The sequence below is a fragment of the Octopus sinensis genome, linkage group LG18 (assembly GCF_006345805.1).
Source record: "Octopus sinensis linkage group LG18, ASM634580v1, whole genome shotgun sequence".
NCBI classification, from domain to species: Eukaryota; Metazoa; Mollusca; class Cephalopoda; order Octopoda; family Octopodidae; genus Octopus; species Octopus sinensis.
In genome coordinates this window covers 36,149,781-36,171,410 of record NC_043014.1, presented here as the reverse complement: position 1 = coordinate 36,171,410, position 21,630 = coordinate 36,149,781, and the positions used below count along the sequence as shown (strand labels likewise).

At 38.6% G+C, this 21,630-nt stretch overlaps 1 protein-coding gene across 1 annotated transcript in view; it reads right to left on the bottom strand.

The window, feature by feature from the left end:
- The window catches only part of LOC115221398 (multidrug resistance-associated protein 1), a 72,044-nt gene that overhangs the window by 27,644 nt on the left and 22,770 nt on the right, over positions 1 to 21,630 (bottom strand). The window contains exons 7-15 of the mRNA XM_029791577.2: positions 19,819 to 19,950; positions 17,655 to 17,885; positions 12,803 to 12,977; positions 10,366 to 10,686; positions 8,772 to 8,909; positions 6,941 to 7,084; positions 4,453 to 4,537; positions 1,927 to 1,993; positions 1 to 123 (exon numbers count right to left, since the gene is read on the bottom strand). The exon at positions 1 to 123 is cut by the window's left edge and continues 4 nt beyond it. Of these exons, the coding sequence (XP_029647437.1) occupies positions 1 to 123; positions 1,927 to 1,993; positions 4,453 to 4,537; positions 6,941 to 7,084; positions 8,772 to 8,909; positions 10,366 to 10,686; positions 12,803 to 12,977; positions 17,655 to 17,885; positions 19,819 to 19,950 (1,416 nt within the window). The remainder of the gene's footprint in view (positions 124 to 1,926; positions 1,994 to 4,452; positions 4,538 to 6,940; positions 7,085 to 8,771; positions 8,910 to 10,365; positions 10,687 to 12,802; positions 12,978 to 17,654; positions 17,886 to 19,818; positions 19,951 to 21,630) is intronic.

Here is a 21,630-nt window from a genome sequence, read left to right as displayed (position 1 = left end):
ACATACACAGTGCCACTTTTCTTGTGCATGTTTCCAAGAAGACAAGACAACACTGACGACTTGCCACTCCCGACAGAACCAACAAGAGCCACAAGTGAACCTTCTGGAATCGTGAGATTGATGCTGAAATGAAACAGTACAAATAAAAATTATCAGTATACATGATCAGTGTGTGTGTGTGTGTGGCTAAGTATGCATATGTGTGTGTATGTATGTGTGTGAGTCATCATAATAATTTCTATCGCCAAATGCCCTTCCTAATGCCAACCATTTTACAGTGTGTAGTGGGCGTCTTTTTGTGCCACTGGCACTAGTGAGGTTACTTTATAGATTGTAAATCTACAAATCTGAGGAGGGAAGCTGTGTCCTCATGTTAGATGGGGCTAAGGTATGAAAGAAGAGTTTGATATCAAATAACAGAATGAAGGTCTTGATGTTGGCTTCAAAGGGATTTTTCAGAATTTTTTATGACTGGATATCCTTTCTAACAACGAAGTATTAGATGCAGGGATAACTGTGTGATTAATAAAGTTCACTTTGTAATCATGCTTTATCAGGTTCAATCCCAAAGCTAATTACTTGAGCAAATACCTTCTACCATAGTGAAGGGCCAAGCAAAGCCTTGTAAATAAAGTTTGCAACCCAATAGCAGTTTGCTTGTGGTAGAAAACTGTTCTTTGGTGGTAAACTTAAATCAGCTGCCTTGTTTCACTCTGTTATATGTCTCTTGGGTGCTTTTTAGTGAAGCTCACTAAATGCAGGCATCTAAATTGGGTCACAGTAAAAGAATAAAGCATTTATAATCTAAGAATAATTATATAGAGGAGAAAAAGTTGTAAGCCGTTGCCTTGTTCACATAGATATGGTACTGTAGTTGAAAAGTTTACATTTGGTTTCAATGTGTGAGAACCTTTAAAATGAAAATACCTCACTTGAAAAACAAAGATAAACAAAAATAGTATGTGACTTCAGAACTGCTTCAATAAATTTAATCTAACCCACACAGGTATGTGAAAATGGATGCAAATAATAATAATAATGGTGGTGGTGATGAATATTGTTTTTATTTTCTTTTAAGTACATCAAATAACTTGAATGGGTTTCAGTATTTTTCTGACCTCATTGTCAAAGTACAGACTTCACCATTCTTGCTGAAGAAGTGCTGAAAGAATCACTGAGCAAGTGTACAGAAATGTACATTGGTTGGCAAATGAAAATATGATATACTATGTATCATATTTTCTCCTTGGGCCTCACAGAGACAATGATAATTGATCAAAACCTTTGGCGATATGTCATGTTTGAGAAAACCCATCAAGCCAAGTAAAATCATAGTCATGGCTGATGCTGGTGTCACGTAACTGGCACCTAAAAAGCACCAGTTACATTTTTGAAGTGGTTGGCATTAGGACCCAGGCATCTAGCCAGAGAAACCATGCCAAATCAGATTGGAACCTATTTCTTTACTACCTACAAGGGGCTAAACACAGAGAGGACAAACAATGACAGACAAATGGATTAAGTCGATTATATCAACCCCTGTGCGTAACTGGTACTTATTTAATTGACCCCGAAAGGATGAAAGGCAAAGTCTACCTTGGTGGAATTTGAACTCAGAACGTAACGGCAGATGAAATACCGCTAAGCATTTCGGCCAGCATGCTAATGTTTCTGCCAGCTCACCACCTTAAATCAGATTGGAACCTGGTGTAGCCTTCCAGCTTATCAGCTTCAGTCAAACTGTCTAACCCATGCCAGCATGGAAAACAGACGTTAAATGACAATGATGATGTCTCAATAAGAATAGGATGATTATGACTGGAACATCTTTGATCATGGGTCTGCTCATTCAGAATTAACCTATGGTTAAACAATAATAACAAGAACATAAAACAAAAAGAAAAAGAAAAAAACTGAAAGCCTTACTTTTGAAGAGTTTCTTTTTTAAAATCGCCCCATGAATAATATCCATCTTGTATCTTAATGGCCTCTCCTAAAATGTAAAGGTGAAATAGAAAGCAAAACATGATGTAAAACTGAAGCAGCTTGTGATTACATGGGTATGTGGGCAAAAAAAATTCTACATTCATACGTATAAGAGTGTTTGAACATGCATACGTTCAATATTCATGTGAATTTGATCATAGGTCTGTTGAATTGGGGCTGACCTCATACTAAACATCAAGCAAAAAGAGAAAAAGGATATGAGATCATTTAATCTGAGGTACACTATGCCATAGATAGTCAGGTGCAGGCATGGCTGTGTTGTAAGATGCTTGCTTCCTAAACACACTGTTCTGGGTTCAGTCCCATTGTGTGGCACTTTAGGCAAGTGTCTTCTATAATAGTCTCAAGCCAACCTAAACTTTGTGAGTGGATTTCAGAGACAGAAACTGAAAGAAGCCCATCGTGTGTGTGTGCTTCTGCCCTACCACTGCTTGACAACCAATGTTGGTTTGTTTATGTCCCTGTAACTTAGCAAAAGAGCACTTCAGCAAAAGAGACAGAATAAATACCAGACTTTAAAAAATAAGTGCAAGGGTCGATTCATTCAACTAAAAATTCTTGAAGGCAGTGCCCCAGCATGGCCACAGTCTAATGACAGAAACATATAAAAGATAAAATCCTTGTAAATGGATTTGGTAGATAGAAACTGAAAGGAGTTTATTGTACGTGCATATACATGTGTGTGCATGCACGCGTGTGTGTGCATGCATGTGTGTGTGTGTTCGTGTGTGTGTGTCTGCATGTGTGTGTGTGTTCGTGTGTGTGTGCATGCATGTGTGTGTGTGTTCGTGTGTGTGTGCATGCATGTGTGTGTGTGTTCGTGTGTGTGTGCATGCATGTGTGTGTGTGTTCGTGTGTGTGTGCATGCATGTGTGTGTGTGTTCGTGTGTGTGTGTCTGCATGTGTGTGTGTGTTCGTGTGTGTGTGCATGCATGTGTGTGTGTGTTCGTGTGTGTGTGCATGCATGTGTGTGTGTGTTCGTGTGTGTGTGCTGCATGTGTGTGTGTGTTCGTGTGTGTGTGTCTGCATGTGTGTGTGTGTTCGTGTGTGTGTGCATGCATGTGTGTGTGTGTTCGTGTGTGTGTGTCTGCATGTGTGTGTGTGTTCGTGTGTGTGTGTGTGTGTGTGTTCGTGTGTGTGTGTCTGCATGTGTGTGTGTGTTCGTGTGTGTGTGTCTGCATGTGCACCCTTGTCTTGACATAATGAGATGATTGGAAATGTGCATCACCATCATACAAGCAATGTTGTTCATTTCCTGTTTTCCATGGTGCAATATTAACTAGGCCTGGAAACAGAAGAGTGTAGGTGACAGGAAGGGCAACTGGGTGTAGAAGATCTGCCTCACCAAATTTTGTCTGGATCATGCAAGCAAGGGAAACTAGACATTAGATAATGATTGTGATGATGATCTGAATCTGACTCAAACAGAATTATCAGTACTTGACTGGTTTTCTATTTTATTGACCTCAGAGGAATGAAAAGAAATCTGACATCGGCAGGACTTGAACTCAGAACATAAAGATTTGCAACTAAATACTATCAAGTATTTTATCCAACGCTCTTATGATTCTACCAATCCACCAATCTAAAAATCATTTCACTGATTATTGAAAGAAAGTGTTAATATTACTTAAGATGTACTATAACAACAATAATTATTGAAGATATACTATAATAACAATAATATTGAAGTTTCTGTCTCTCTGTCTCTGTCACACTCTAACCTTTCATCATCTGACACAAGATCACCCCCTCTAATGTCTCCGCCCATCTCAAAAGATCTCGGTCTTGCAAGTTACTTGGTGACTCTATCAGCACTGGTGCCTTGTAAAAACCATCCAGTCCACACTGTAAAGTGGTTGGCATTTGGAAGGGCAACCTATTTGAACAGAAATATGGTAATACAAGAGTTAAGAAGTTGTTTGAGCATATGGCAAGTAACTCTCACACTCTGAGTATCTAGAACTGCTATAATAAACTGTAAGGTAAAGCAATAAAGATGTCATGATATCCAAAGAAAAGGATTCTTTTTAAAAACACTTTGTCCATCCTACTAGGAAATTAAAAGAAGCTAGTGTCGGTGGCACGTAAAAGAACCATCCGATCGTGGCCGTTGCCAGCCTCACCTGGCACTTGTGCCAGTGGCACGTAAAAAGCACCCACTACACTCATGGAGTGGTTGGCGTTAGGAAGGGCATCCAGCTGTAGAAACACTGCCAGATCAGACTGGGCCTAGTGCAGCCTCCTGGCTTCCCAGACCCCAATCGAACCGTCCAACCCATGCTAGCATGGAAAGCGAACGTTAAACGATGATGATGATGAGTCCAGTGCAAATTTCTTTTATGTTTTACCATGTTTAGTCAAAGCAGATACCTACAACTGTCTCTATAATGACGTCTCCTTACCCAAATTTTATAAAACATTCAAGAAGGAAGCATTAAATACCTGCTGGTAGGTCATGAGATATAATGTCAGGATCAATATCTTCAGAGTTGAGGAACTTGTTCACTCTTTTTAGGGAAACAGAACACTGAAATGGGAAATTAGAAACAACAAAAATTATAGGCTTGAATAGGTTGACATATTTTGTGTGTGTATGCACATGCACTATCTGTTGTCAGTTCTCTCACTTATATATATATATATATTTAATGTAGGATAAAATTTTTTTTCTAAAAAAATTTTATCAATGGCCAGCATATTAAAAAATACCTTTAAAGGTTAAAATTATAAACAACTTATAAATAAGAGCAAAAGAAAAAATTTCTAATGCCAAATATGCTGAAAATTGGACATATTGTCCATTACCATATAATTTTTCACCATGTAATTTTTCACAATTTTCGGCATATTTGGCATTAGAAATTTTTTCGTTTGCCCTTATTTAGAAGTTGTATATATATATATTTATATATACATATACACCAGCGTCGCCTTACTGGCACGTGAAAAAACATTTGAGCGAGGTCATTGCCAGCGCCACTGGACTGGCTCCTGTGCACATAAAAAACACCATTTGAGTATGGCCGTTGCCAGTAGCGCCTGACTGGCCCTCGTGCCGGTGGCATGTAAAAGCACCCACTACACTCTTGGAGTGGTTGGCATTAGGAAGGGCATCCAGCTGTAGAAACACTGCTAGATCAAGATTGGAGCCTAGTGCAGCCACCTGGTTCGCCAGTCTACAGTCAAATCGTCCAACCCATGCTAGCATGGAAAGCAGACGTTAAATGATGATGATGATGATGATACATACACACACAGTGATTTAGCTAAATATACATATGTATCTGTTTACATCACTTACATCTGTGAGAGAGGGAGAGAGAGAGAGAGAGAGAGAGAGAGATGCCCTGTGTGGAGCTGAGAATTTCATAGTTCACATGTATTATATAGAGTTATCATCATTGTTTAACGTCCTCCTTCCATGCTGGCATGGGTTGGATGGTTTGAAAGGAGCTGGCCAAGCAGGAGCTGGCCAAGCAGGAGCTGGCCAAGCAGGAGCTGGCCAAGCAGGAGCTGGCCAAGCAGGAGCTGGCCAAGCAGGAGCTTGTGCCATGCTTCTGAATGTGTTTTGGCATGGTTTTTATGGCTGGGTGTCCTTCCTAACACCAAACACCAGAGTGTGTATGTTTATTAGTTGCAAAAGGTCCTGTAGAAGGTACTCATATTTCACATGACTAGTGGATAAACTGAGTCAGCTCAGAGTCTGAGACCAATTATTCAATCAACTGGACTCCTGAAGAAACACACAAGATCTCTATAGACTCTCTTGCTACTAATATATATGTGTATATATATATATATGTATATGTGTGTGTGTGTATGTATGTATGTATGTATGTATGTATGTATGTATGTATGTATGTATGTATGTATGTATGTATGTGTGTATGTATGTATACCTGCCTGCATATATTCTAAGCAAAGGATTTTTAAACCCAATACATGCTATCATTTATAGCTTTACTTGTTTCAAGATTCACCATTCCAAAATGGAAAGCACCAGCTTCAGCATTCAATCCTCAGAAGAAGAGCAGTTAGTAAAAAAATTCCAAACTTGCTATCTTAAGTTTGGTTTACATACTTATTCTCATCTTTGGTCATGAATGCTGGGTACTGACTGGAAGAGTACAATTGCAAATACAAGCAAACAGAATGGGGTTCCTCTGAAGGATCTCGAGTAATGTTACTCAATAGGGAGTATAGCTTGGAGATCAGGCGGGGGTCGCTCCAAGCTGAGCCACTATTTCTCCACATCAAGAGGTCCCAGCTCCAATACTATGGACATGTGATAACAATTCCACAGGAAAGAATAACAAGACAGATTTTTCAAGCTGAGCCAGCCAGTAGGAGACCCAATGGTAGATGATAAGTGAGATGGTTGGTTAATATTCGTAGTCTCAGCAGGTCGTGTTTGAGAATCCAGTAGAAAAGCATAACGATGACTGCTTCTAATTGGACCCTACAAAGGAAATGCCTTAGGGCTCTACTTCTATGAACCTCCCAGGAATAGTGGGTAGTGAAAATGGATGGAAGTCTATCAACACTTAGGAGAACCAATGGAAGAATTTCTATGTGGTTGCTCAACCTGTTAAAATTAGCAAACAAATCTTCCTCACATCATATCTAATTATCCTAAGAAAAAAAAAGAAGGAACACATTGGCTGGTATATTCCAAGAATACACTGTATCTAGAGAAAAAAATGGACAATGTTTTCAATTGGCATGTCTTTGATCATAGGTATGCTGGATCACAGTTAACCTGTAGTTAAACAATAATAAGGACATTAAAAGCAATAGTTAAACTAAGGAGTTCAGAAGGAATAACAACTGGTAGTAACAAGGTGTAACCATATATCGCCAGAATACAATTTTGCAGATTCTATTATTTTGTTGATTATAAGTATACAGATGAAGAGAGACAGGTTCTTACCTCAGCAAGGTAAATGAATATTTCAGGTAGCAAGTTCATCGGGACTTTCATTAAATTGAATAGTGACTGAGATACAAAGGCTGTTTGGACGCTGATGGAGTGACCAGTGACAAAAATATATGTTGCAAATGAAGCAACCATCACCTGTGGAAGACAAAAAGCAAAAGAGGATAGAAAAGGAGGAAGCAGAAGTGAAGAAAGAGAGAATTATGAAATGGTAACCAGTCCACTTATGTGTGGCTTTCCTTCATTGGACACTAAACTCTGCTTGTGAAGACTTGTTCAGGCAAGTGAATCAAAATCAAATTCGATGACTGGCACCCATGCTAGTGGAGCGCTAAGAGCACCATATGAGTGAGATCGTTGCCAGAACAACATGCTGGCCTCCGTGCTGATGGCACAATAAAAAACACCATTTGAGTGTGATCGTTACCTGCGTCGCCTTACTAGCACCTGTGCTGGTGGCATGTGAAAAACATTCAAAGCGAGGTCATTGCCAGTGCCGCTGGACTGGCTCCTGTACAGGTGGAACATAAAAAGCACCATCTGAGCATGGTCGCTGCCAGTACCACCTGACTGGCACTCATGCCAATGGCACGTAAAAGCACCCACTACACTCTTGGAGTGGTTGGCGTTAGGAAGGGCATCCAGCTGTAGAAACACTGCCAGATCAAGATTGGAGCCTGGTGCAGCCATCTGGTTTGCCAGACCTCAGTCAAATCGTCCAACCCATGCTAACATGGAAAGCGGATGTTAAACGATGATGATGATGATGATGAAGTAGGAGGAAGAGGAAGTGTAAAAGAAGAGACATGAAGAAGAAACGGAGTGGGGAAATTAAAAGACAGTGGAGACGAAGTAGAAGGAAATCAATGGGAACGATATGTGAGTGAAGAGAAAAAGTAAAACAAAATCAAGAAGTGAATTGGAAGAACATATCTTGCTTGAATGTTTCAGTTTTGGTATGGTTTCTACAATTGGATACCATTCCTAACAACAACTACTTTACAGAGTATATTGTGTGTAGATTATCACATGGCCTAGTGGTTAGAGCAGCGGACTCACAGTCGAGGGATCGCGGGTTCGAATCTCAGACCGGGCGATGTGTGTGTTTATGAGCGAAACACCTAAGCTCCACGCAGCTCCGGCAGAAGGTAATGGCAGACTTCTGCTGACTTTTTCGCCACAACTTTCTCTCACTCTTTCCTCCTGCATCTTGCAGCTCACCTGTGACAGACCGGCGTCCCATCCAGGTGGGGAACCTATACACCAAGGAAACCGAGAAACCGGCCCTTATGAGCCTGGCATGGCTCGAGAAGGAACAAACAACAGATTATCAATATTATATACATACATAAATATGATGAGGATAATATGAAGAAAGGCTGAAGACGCTCGACCTTTATTCTCTAGAAAAGTGACGACGCCGTGGTGATCTCATTCTTGCTCACAACATCATAAGTGGAAAGTGTAACCTCTCGAAAGAGCTGTTCTTCACTCCTGCTCCAGAGCATCGGCTGCGGGGTCACTCCAAAAAGCTCTATCTGCGACGATTTCATCTCAGTCGAAGGAGAGGGGCTTTCTCCGTTCGGGTTGCGGATCCGTGGAATAAGCTGCCAGATGAGATAGTGAAGATGCCGACGACCGCTCGGTTCAAAGACTCTCTTGACCAGAAATGGCCTGAACTCTTTGCATGAACACCCTCCCTATATATAACTCCATGTCCCCCTACATGCCCTTGCTTTTTGCTTTTTGAGCCAAAAAATTAACTTAACTTAACTTATAATCCTCATCAATGATAAAAATGTCAATGATATTTTATTTTACTTACCATAAAGGGTGAAACTTCCCAAACAAACCAAGTAACACTCAAAATGAGATTAGCCTTTTTTAGAAGGTTTAACTCTTCTCTTCTGACTGTTGATATTTTCTTTTGGAATAAACTTTCCCATGCATACAGTTTGAGGACCTATAAAGAAGAAAAGACATACAGAGAAAAGTAAGTAAACATATGATGCTGTTAAAAACGATGATAAAATTTTCAAAAATCAAACAGTAAGTATAGTAGTGCACATTTTTTTCAAACATTATAATTCTAGCTTAGCACAACACCTTTATGTATTATAATATATTATCTATCTAACTGGTGGAAACTTTGACATCACTGTCAATACTATTACTGTTTTACTCTTTTATTTGTTTCAGTCATTTGACTGCGGCCATGCTGGAGCACCGCCTTTAGTCGAATCAAATCGACCCTGGGACTTATTCTTTGTAAGCCCAGTACTTATTGTATTGATCTCTTCTGCCGAACCGTTAAGTTACGGGGACCCTAAACACACCATCATCAATTGTCAAGCGATGTGGGGTGGGGGGACAAACACAGATACACAACATATACACATGCATACATACATACATATATATATATACATATATACGGCGAGCTTCTTTCAGTTTCCATCTACCAAATCCACTCACAAGGCTTTGGTCGACCCGAGGCTATAGTAGAAGACACTTGCCCAAGGTGCCCCACAGTGGGACTGAACCTGGAACCATGTGGTTGGTAAGCAAGCTACTTACCACACAGCCACTCCTGTGCCTATTCTTGTGAAAGAATAATAAATTTGTACTCAGTCATATATATTGAGTAATCCTTCAATATAATGTAAAATCGTTTTTATTATAGCATAAAAGCAAACATTAACATCTATCTATTTTGATATATATATATATGTGTGTGTGTGTGGATCGATAGACAGATGGAGGGATAGATATTAATGTTTGTTTTTATGTTAATCTGTAAAAGAATTCTATCACAACCTACTCTACAATCTAACTATCATTCAGTAGACATCTACACACCAGAAAATTTTAACTTAACAGAGGGTGTATAAAACCAAGAACTCAAATGTATCACAGTCTGCTGATGGCTTAGCAGGCCAAAATTTCAAAGTTGCTTCCCTACATTTTGTTGTCTAAGGAATTACGTAGATGAAATCTTTCCAGAAATGAACTGATAGATGAGCTCCTGATGATTGTTACCTACGATGCCAAATCGGTCATCTTGATTTTTCATAAGAGATTAACTAAAGTTAGTAGACCACAACCTAGAGCTAACAATAAAGTAAAAGAAACAATCACATTTAGATGTGATAACATCAATACAGATTCTCTTAGGAGTTCGAAGTTTAAGTATTCAGCAGAGTCAAAATTGCTTAGATCTTGAAGGATGTTGGTGAAAGCTTTTGTTGCAATTTCAAACACTTATTGAAATTATTTAAAGCTTCTTTCCATGATTCCAGGAATTTTAGATTGTCTTGTTTGTGTATGTATATAATGTGTGTGTATGCATGCTGTATGTGGTTGTATGTATGAGTGACTGAGTGAAAAATATAAAGAAATGAAGACAAAGCAAGCCTTACCTTTATTCCAAACAGGACTTGGTTTATAATGCCTAATCGTTTGTCTTTTACCTCCATCTGAGTCAAGGTGTATCTCCCCACAATTCTCGTAACGTACAGGTTAAGAGGAGTTAAAACAATGAGTATAGAGATTCCAGCAAACACAGATGGTCCAAGTATATTGTACAGAAAATATAATGCAATAATTATCTCTAATGGAGCTGACCACATCACCCAGAACATCCTCAGTGCTGTATTAATTCGTTCACAATCAACTGACATCATGTTCACAATCTCTCCAGCAGTGAACCGGCTTCTTGCTCGACTGCTTATCGTTAAAGCCTGAATTAATAAAATAATTAAACACCATTATATTCTTTAATGTTCTATTACATTTAATTGTTGATGAATTATTAATGAATTACAATGAACTGTCAATAAAATTTCAGTGAATTATATTAAATAATTAAAGGATATTAATAAATTGTCAGTGGCATTTTCTGCCATTGAATTATACTTATCAATAAATCATAACAAAATAAAGATTTCAAATTTTGGCACTAGACTAGCAATTTCAATTACATCAACCCCTGTGTTCAACTGATACTTATTTTATCAATCCCAGAAGGATGACAGGCAAAGTCAATCTCAGCAGAATTTGAACTCAGAGCATGAAGATGGACAAAATGCCGCTAATCATTTTTCCCAGTGTGCTAACGATTCTGTCAGCTCACTAACTTAAATCAGAACAAAAAATTACTCTCTCTCTTTTCTCTTTTACTTGTTTCAGTCAGTTGACTGCGGCCATGCTGGAGCACCACGTTTAGTCGAGCAACTCGACCCTGGGACTTATTCTTTGTAAGCCCAGTACTTATTCTATCGGTCTCTTTTGCCAAACCGCTAAGTGACGGGGACATAAACACACCAGCATCGGTTGTCAAGCAATGCTAGGGGGACAAACACAGACACACAAACATACACGCACACATATATATTTATATATATACATATGTACGATGGGCTTCTTCCGTCTACCAAATCCACTCACAAGGCATTGGTCGGCCCGAGGCTATGGTAGAAGACACTTGCCCAAGGTGCCACGCAGTGGGACTGAACCCGGAACCATGTGGTTGGTAAGCAAGCTACTTACCACACAGCTACTTCACTTAATGAATAATTTGTTAACTATTTGCATATATTTATAAGGATTCCTTACTCCAAACCACCTCCTCTTTTTCTCCCTTACACATTTGCACATCTACATACAAACGCACACTAAAACATTTGAGAGATTATTTACAGGTGTTTCTCACATTTGCCACGTGAATCAAAACTGTAGCTTGACCTTAAGAATAAGTGTAATAACATAAAATTTATGTGAGCAATGTAATAGCAATAAGGCTGCAGTGACAATGAAGATGTTTTCTGACTAAGTTACCAAAATTATGGTCGTAACTTGAGATGCAATCCATTATTTTCATTACAATTGTATGAAAAGAGACAAAACTGGTTTATATTGAATTGAAGCAAATTAAGAAAAAAATATGCTTTAAGTAAATTGAAATGATCATCAATGACTTTGAAGTTATAATATAATAATAATGAAATTATTGTATACAGTGCTCAGGTGCACCACAACTTGTCAGAAAGTGCATATAAAGTACATGCAGTAATGTAGAAATGTCTGGAAAGTGAACATGCTTGTGTGTGTATGGAGGGGAGAAAATCAAGTGTAGTGTTGGCGAATCTCAGGAAGCATGGAAGTTTTGAAGGATGCAGTGCTCCGACAACTAACAACCGATGCCGGCAGTTTGTTCCACGCTTCAGCAACTCTCAGCGTGAAAAAATGTTTCCTGACGTCATGGGAGCTGTGCTGTTTTCTTACTTTGTAAATATGTCCACGGGTGTTAGATGGGTGGAGCTTGAAGAGGTGCTCAGTGTTATTGTTTGTGCGATGGTTGATAATTTTATGGGTGTCTGCCAGGTTATGAGCTGGACAACTGACTGACAGGTTATGTGGTTGTAACTTCAAATCTAAATACAGCCAATGTTCTGTGCCCATGAGCTAAGTACACAAAAATCTGAATGCTGGTTGGTGAAACAGAAACAAAATTGTCAAAAATCTTCCTAGAAAAGTACAGATTTCTAAAAAAAAAATCTGAGTAGGAAAATATCTGATTAATTTTCTAATATAATATCTGGTTAATAACAGAAAAATAGATACAAAAGCAATAAAGAATTTTAAGGTTAATTTTTCAACAGAAGCAACTTATCATTTCTTGCATCTGTTTAGCAATGGAAACCAAAGGAAGTTAATAAGGGAGCAATGTACTTTAAATAAGGTCATAATTCAACCTACATTAAATATCAACAGAATCTCCTCTGAATCAGATCCTACTTTACCTGATCTGACTTGGAATTAAACAACAAAATAAAAATAGTAAGAGGAACAACAAACCTTCTTGTAGACTGCACACATTAAAGCAGCTCTCATTCGTAAGCAAGCCACTATGTTGAAACGAGCGAAAAGAGTTTCTGTACATGAAACGATCACATCAACCACCAAAAGGCCAAGTGCATAGATGTAACCCTTCCATACTATTTCATCAGTGTTACTAAAATCAATCAGCTTACTGTAATTGGAAAACAAATTTGTTAGACATATAAAAATGAGCTGTACAGGAGAGTTAGCTTAAAAAAAAAAAAAAAAAGAAAAGAAAAGGAAAGAGAAAAGAACCTATTTTGCCTCAGAAATAATAAAATAATGAAGCATCATCAAAGAATTATAATTCAGAGAGAAAAAAGAATATGACAGTTTCATTTTAGTTTAAACATAATTATTTTGTATATACATACATATATCTCTCTCTATATAAACGGCAGTTTGTCTGTGCGTGTTTCTGTGTGTCTGTTTGCTTGTACCCTCACTCTGACCACGGCTTTCAACCGATTCTGATGAAACTTGACACACACATAGCCCAATGTCATAATTCAAAACTAACGCAGCGAAAATTTTGAAAAGTTCCCCCAGTTCTGAAAAAAATCGATAAATTCGATATGGGGTCGAGAATAAAAAAAAACAAACCACAGACTGTCTAGGGGACGCAACTCAACCTTTTTTTACTCTCAAAAAAAAATTTACCATCATTTTTTTTCCATTTTTTTGCTATTTTTTGGCTATAACTCTCTAAAAATGCTTTATAGTTATTTCCCTTACAAACCTGAGCAACGCCGGGCGATACTGCTAGTATATATATATATATATATACACACACGGTAGGGTACTGAAAATTTCCTGGTTTTGGATTTTTAAAAAATACAGGAGAATCAGTCAATTGATTTTGTTCAACATATTCCCCTCTCAGAATCACACACTTATTGTAGTGGTCCTTCAGTTTTTCTAAGCCCTGTAAAAGAACTTGAAAAATTCTTGGCTTAATGGTATCACAAAAGGCCTGGTTAAAAGCCCAATCTTCCAACACTTATTTGTGTCCATGTATGTGTGTGTATGTATATATATATATTTATTTATTTATTATGTTCTCTAATTTATATATATATATATATATATATATAATTATATTCAATTGCTCTGGTTATTCCCAGAGCTGTACCAACTGTTACTCTAGAAACATTAACAGCAGCAATAGTCTTCTCTAGGGTCTGCAGTTATTGCTGCTGCTTTTGTTTTTCCCACATTTTCAAGACGCAAAATTCTCATGTGGCCTTTACAACCATATGCATACAACTAAGGCCTTCTGTCCAGCACCGCCAGTCTGATTACCTCCTCCCCAATCCCTCAGTGAGGTACTGCTCCAAGATAGCATTGTGGTTTGAGAATTATTTGAATTCAAAAGGTCATATAAACCCTATCCAATTAGATGCATTTACAGATAACTTCTGAACTTGTAACATGGCCATACTGTAGCACAAAAGTGATGACCAAGCAAGAGCTGAGATCCATATCAATACACAGACCAAGATTCTAATGTTGCTAAGACTAATGTTACTGCAGTAAGGTATGTAGTGCCGAAGGTGGCGAGCTGGCAGAAACGTTAGCACGTCAGGCGAAATGCTTAGCGGTATTATGTCTGCTGTTACGTTCTGAGTTCAAATTCCACCGAGGTCGACTTTACCTTTCATCCTTTCGGGGTCGATAAATTAAGTACCAGTTACACACTGGGGTCAATGTAATCGACTTAATACCTATGTCTGTCCTTGTTTGTCCCCTCTATGTTTAGCCCCTTGTGGGTAATAAAGAAATAGGTATGTAGTGCTCTAGGTTTGCTTATCTTCACATCTCATCCTTTGTCTTAAAACCTTGGTACACACCTTCATAAACCTGGCCTGGCGGCCTGGCCTGGTCTGGTCATTGCAACACACATCTACCATTGGCAAGAGTTTCAACCAGTTTCTATTTTTTGATGGCACATACAAGAAGTACATCACCTTTCCGTATGCCTTTTTTGGGGTACATTTGCCAGGCAAATAGTCACAGCTATAATGGAAGTTACATGAATGCTGGGTAATAAGTGGAAGAGTACAATTGCAAATACAAGCAAACAGAATGGGATTCCTCTGAAGGATCTCGAGTAATGTTACTCAGTAGGGAGTATAGCTTGGAGATCAGGGGGTCGCTTCAAGCTGAGCCATTATTTCTCCACATCAAGAGGTCCCAGCTCCAATACTATGGACATATCTTTCTTTTACTTGTTTCAGTCATTTTGACTGCGGCCATGCTGGAGCACCACCTTTAGTCGAGCAAATCGATCCCGGGATTTATTCTTTGTAAGCCCAGTACTTATTCTATCGGTCTCTTTTTGCCGAACCGCTAAGTGACGGGGACGTAAACACACCAGCATCGGTTGTCAAGCAATGCTAGGGGAACAAACACAGACACACAAACACACATACATATATATACATATATACGACAGGCTTCTTTCAGTTTCCGTCTACCAAATCCACTCACAAGGCATTGGTCAGCCCGGGGCTATAGCAGAAGACACTTGCCCAAGATGCTACGCAGTGGGACTGAACCCGGAACCATGTGGTTGGTTAGCAAGCTACTTACCACACAGCCATGCCTGCGCCTATGATAACAATTCCACAGGAAAGAATAACAAGACAGATTTTTCAAGCTGAGCCAGCCAGTAGGAGACCCAATGGGAGATGATAAGTGAGACAGTTGGTTAATATTCGTAGTCTCAGCAGGTCATGTTTGAGAATCCAGTAGAGAAGCATAACGATGACTGCTTCTAATTGGGCCCTACAGAGGAAATACTTCCATGAACCTCCCAGGAATAGTGGGCAGTGAAAATTTTTCTTTTGTTTTTGTTTTTTTAATTTTTATGACATAATTCACCCACACCTCCTTTGAGTCCATTCAAGTCAAATTGCTCCTTTTGATCTACAATGTTAGTAAATGGTAAAAATGTTGTTGAAGTTGGGGGGGGGGTTCTATTTTCACCCTCTTCAAATAAATATTCCCATTATTTTTCTTTTTGTATTTTCTTTCTTATTGTACAAGTTCTGTTTGTGTTTAGATTTGTGTGTGTTTGAGAATTACTGTGGAACATGTTTATTCTACACTACTTCTCCCACCCTTGTAACAATCAACTCTTCCTGCAACTTCTCAGGCTGCCAAATTGTAATGTATATAATTACGACACATGGTTATTTGTCAGAAATGTGTAAAATGATTAAAACAAAAGCTTTTCCTCAAAGCCAAGTAATAGGTTACAAGTCCAAATGTTCTGAGGCAAGAACAAGAAGAAAAAGAAGAAAAAAAGAAAAACAAAAACTTTTATTTCAAACTGTAATCTTAGATTTACGGAGATGTACTTGCATAGCAAGTGATTTGATCTGAGATCGTGTGCTGAAACAAAAACAATGAGATACAGAACGGATTTTTGTCAGTGAACAGGTTGCGGTCTTAAAGCGACGAAAATATTTTGACAAATTAAACTTAAATGTCGAAGTGAATCGAATGGCTTTTGTGTGTTTCTTAAATGGCTTACAAACACCTTCCACGCTGTAATTGTAATCTTAGAAAATGAAAAATATCTTCCTAATGGAACAAACTGAAATATGACCATTCCTTACAAACAGCATGTAAAATGATAATAATGTTGAGGTTTTACATCATCATCATCATCGTCGTTTAACGTCCGTTTTCCATGCTAGTATGGGTTGGACGGTTCAACTGGGGTCTGGGAAGCCAGAAGGCTGCGCCAGGCCCAGTCTGATCTAGCAGTGTTTCTAAAGCTGGATGCCCTTCCTAACGCCAACCACTCCGTGAGTGTAGTGGGTGCTTTTTACGTGCCACCTGCACAGGTGCCAGACAAGGCTGGCAAACGGCCACGATTGGATGGTGCTTTTTACGTGCCACCGGCACGAAGCCCACATTCGGATGGTTCTCTTATGTGCCACCGGCACTGGTATCACAGCTACAATTTACATTGATGTTACATGAAATTAATTATGAAACAATAAATAAGGAAAACAACTATAGAAGGTGAGAAATGAGATGTCCCAGTGGAAAAGAGACACTCGTAGCCAACATAAGAACTCCACCAATTTAAGATTGCCTTGACTATTTCAGCTGGTTATCTCCTTAACCCTTTCATAACTGTATTTATCTTGAGATGCTGTGTTTCTTTCAATTACTTTAAATATAACAAAGAATTTAGTAAAATAACTTAGTTAAGTTAAGTTAATTTTTTGGCTCAAAAAGCAAAAAGCAAGGCCATGTAGAGGGACATGGAGTTATGTACAGGGTGGTGTTCATGCAAAGAGTTCAGGCCATTTGTGGTCAAGGGAGACTTTGAACCGAGCGGTCGTCAGCATCTTCACTATCTTGTCCGGCAGCTTATTCCATGGATCTGCAACCCGGATTAGTTATCATTCAACTAGTGTTAGGGACGTAAATTGTAACTAAGGTTTAGTGGAAGATTTTAATTCAAAACTTATGCAAACAAGACATTTGTACTCAGAGCCAGAGCCGGTTTCAGCCGGGTTGGTAACAAAAGGGTTAATCCTATCACACTCAGTTCCTGGTATAGCAGGAACAGCTTAATTAAAGTGAAAATGAATAACACATGCAGAAAAAGAAGATAAAATACTAAAAATAGACAAACAATCACATTAGCTTTTATATTCAGACTGGTAAAATCTGACTGATCGTTGGAAACAATATGAATGAAATATGAAGGAAATAAGCATACAATGAAATAAGCATACAATATGAATGAAATAAGCATTACGTTTGATAGAATGATCTGAATGCTAAAGGGTTTTCTCATACTTACCGTAAAATCATTGGATTTACAAACATCAAAACAGAACTGCAAAACTTAAAGAAATATCCCAGCATTAATGTGCCTCCAAAAGATCGAATAAGAAGCCAAATAATGGAGATATTGATCTGTTGCTTAGATTCAATTAGACTAACATCTTGAGATTCTGATTCGGTGGTGAGGAGAGGTGTTTTTTCTGATGGCTCTGTTTCACGGGTAGCTTTGTAAGTTCTTTCAAATTTTCTGTTTGTAATAGAGAAGAGTATCAAAATAATCTATATAGTATATATGTACGAATATATACATGTGGAGTGTGGGTGTGTGTGTATTTATCATTTATAGATATGGTAGAAGGTAAATTTAGACAACAATACTTTAACCATACTATTCCTTTGGAAAAATGCGAAAAAAGAAAAGGTAGACAGATAAATAGATGGGTAGACAGACAGGCAGGTATGTGTATATATATATATAGGCAGGTATGTATATCATCATCATCATCATCGTTTAGCGTCCGTTTTCCATGCTAGCATGGGTTGGACAGTTCTACTGGGGTCTGTGAAGCCAGAAGGCTTCATCAGGCCCAGTCAAATCTGGCAGTGTTTCTACGGCTGGATGCCCTTCCTAACGCCAACCACTCCGTGAGTGTAGTGGGTGCTTTTTACGTGCCACCCGCACAGGTGCCAGACAGAGCTGGCAAACGGCCACGAACGGATGGTGCTTTTTATGTGCCACCGGCACAAGGGCCAGGCGAGGCTGGCAACGGACACGAAACGGGGCGGTGCTGGCAACGGTCGCGAAACGGAAGGTTCTCTTACATGCCACCGGCACTGGTAACACATCTGCAATTTCCATTGATCGATTTCCATTCTGATCCTCACTTGCCTCAACGGGTCTTCACAAGTAGAGTTTCGACATGCCACCGGCACTGGTAACACATCTGCAATTTCCATTGATCGATTTCCATTTCTGATCCTCACTTGCCTCAACAGGTCTTCACAAGTAGAGTTTTGTGTCCCAAGAAGGGAAGGTATGCATACATAGGCTGGCTCCATCCCAAGTAGAAGGCCACGGGTTATGGACTCACTTGTCCTGCCGGGTCTTCTCGCGCACAGCACACTTCCAGAGGACTCGGTCTCTAGTCATTTCCTCAGTGAGACCTAAAGTTCGAAGGTCGTGCTTCACCACCTCGTCCCAGGTTTTCCTGGGTCTGCCTCTTCCACAGGTTCCCTCAACCGCTAGGGTGTGGCACTTTTTCACACAACTATCTTCATCCATTCTCGCCACATGACCATACCAGCGCAATCGTCTCTCTTATATATATATATATATATATATATATATATATATATATATATATATATATATATATATATATAGACAGGTATGTATATATATATATATATATATAGGCAGGTATATATATATATATATATATATATAGGCAGGTATATATATATATATATATATATAGGCAGGTATATATATATATATATATATATAGGCAGGTATATATATATATATATATATATATAGGCAGGTATATATATATATATATATATATATAGGCAGGTATATATATATATATATATATATATATATATATATATATATATATATATATATATATATATATATATATATATATATATATATATATATATATATATATAGATATATATATATATATAGATATATATATATATATATAGAGAGAGAGAGAGAGAGAGAGAGAGAGAGACAGACAGACAGACAGACAGACAGACAGACAGACAGAGATAGCCAGATAGACAGCCAGAGACAGACAGATAGATAGCCAGAGATAGAGAGCCAGAGCGAGAGAGAGAGAGCCAGAGAGAGATATAGACAGACAGAGACAGAGAGATATATAGGCAGAAACAGAGACTGACATATAGAGACTGACATACATACATACATACATACAAACAGCCAGATACATAGACAGAGACAGACAGACAGACAGACAGACAGACAGACAGACAGACAGACAGACAGACAGACAGACAGACAGACAGACAGACAGATAGAAAAACAGACAGAGAGACAGACAGATAGAGAGACAGACAGATAAATAGACCGACAGATAAATAGACAGGCAGACAGGTAGGTAGGTAGGTAAAGATATAGATATGTACATCTATTAAAACAAACTTACTGCTTCTTTGACTTCACTTCATTGTTCCAATGTTTTTGGAAGGTTTTGCTTAGTGTGTGGCTTTCATTCTTTGGTAAAAGCTTTGGAATGTCTGATTCCTGAAGTGTTCTGCGGTAAGCTGCTTTCACAACACTACAATAAAGAAGGTGTTTGTTATATGCAATAATATATAATAACAGTTTATGAAATCTAGGCATAAGGTCATATACTTTGAGGAAAGGAAACAGTTGCAATGACTGTTGACTCTTCTTAATTAGTACTTATTTTGTCACTCACCACAATACCAAAAGCTGACTTAAATGGAATCTACACACAAAATGTTAAAGAATACAACTAAGTACCACAAATGTTAACTTTGCTATCCACTGATCTTAATGATTTCTAACACGAGTACATGACCACAAATTTTGGAGCAGAGAACATTTTGTATAGTCTCTTGTGATTTCCTGTCCCTTATATATGCTACAGGTTTTATGAATTACATGTTACAGGTTCTATGAATTATGCCACTCCACACCTACCAGGAGGCCATTTATAATAAATCATGGCTGATGCTGGTGTTGCCTAACTGGCACCTGTGCCTGTAGCATGTAAAAAGCACCTTTCAAGTGTTGGGCCTCAAAGAGGCAAGGTGGCCAATACTGGTGGTATGCTAAAAACACCTTTCGAGTGTTGGGCTTCATGGAAGCATTGACAAATGGCCAAGACCTTTGGCATTATGCTGTGCTTGAGAAGAAGACCCATGAAGCCAAGTAAAATCACAATCATGATAGATACTGGTGTCACACAAATGGTACCCATGCTGGTGGCACGTAAAAGCACCCATTACACTCTTGGGGTGGTTGATGTTAGGAAGGGCATCCAGTCATAGAAACCATGCCAAATCAGACTGGAGTCTGGTGCAGCCTTCCAGTTTGCCAGCCCTTGTCAAACCATCCAACCCATGTCAGCATGGATAACAGATGTTAAATGATGATGATGATGATGAAACCATGTTAAGATAAGCAGCAAGTTTCTGTTTCCCCATCGTTAATTTAAGCCACAGTCATTCACTTCTTTACATTGTAATGTACCTCCAGTTTAATATGTTCCTGTTCCCTTTAAAATTTCATCTCTCCTAAAGGTGGTGAGCTTGCAGAATCATTAGCACACCAGGAAAAAAATGCTTAGTGACATTTTATCTGTCTTCACTTTCTGAATTCAAATTCCATCAAGGTCAACTTTGCTTTTCATCATTTTGTGGTTGATGAAAAGAATACCAGAAGAGCACAGAGCTCAATGTAATTGACTGACTCCCTCCCCCGAACTTGCTGGACTAGTGCCAACATTTGAAATCAATATTTCATCTCTCAAGACACACCCTGCCACCACCCATCATCTCTAATTGCAGCTTTTCCTTAATACCATTAATCTTTCTCACTACAGGGAACTAATTCACTTGATATCTAACCTTCATCTTTAATACTGTTTTCTCCACCAACATTTTACATTGATCATTCCCTTAAGCCACCAAATTATCTCTCCTCCATCACCATATGTCTCTTACTTTCCCCCTGCACTGCACTTGCCTCTTTCCCTTCCACACTCTGGCAATCTACCCAACCAAATATATTTGTCTCTCTTTCTCTCCCATCCTCATTCTGTCTACTATATCATTACTATTTTGTTATTTTTCATTTCCATGCATCATTGATCACCCCACTAACCTTATGCACCATAACATCCACTCCTCAACACTTGCTCTTCACTCATTATATTCACTCCACTTGTCTATTTCCCTCTTTCACTCTCCCACACTTTTGGGTTTACCAT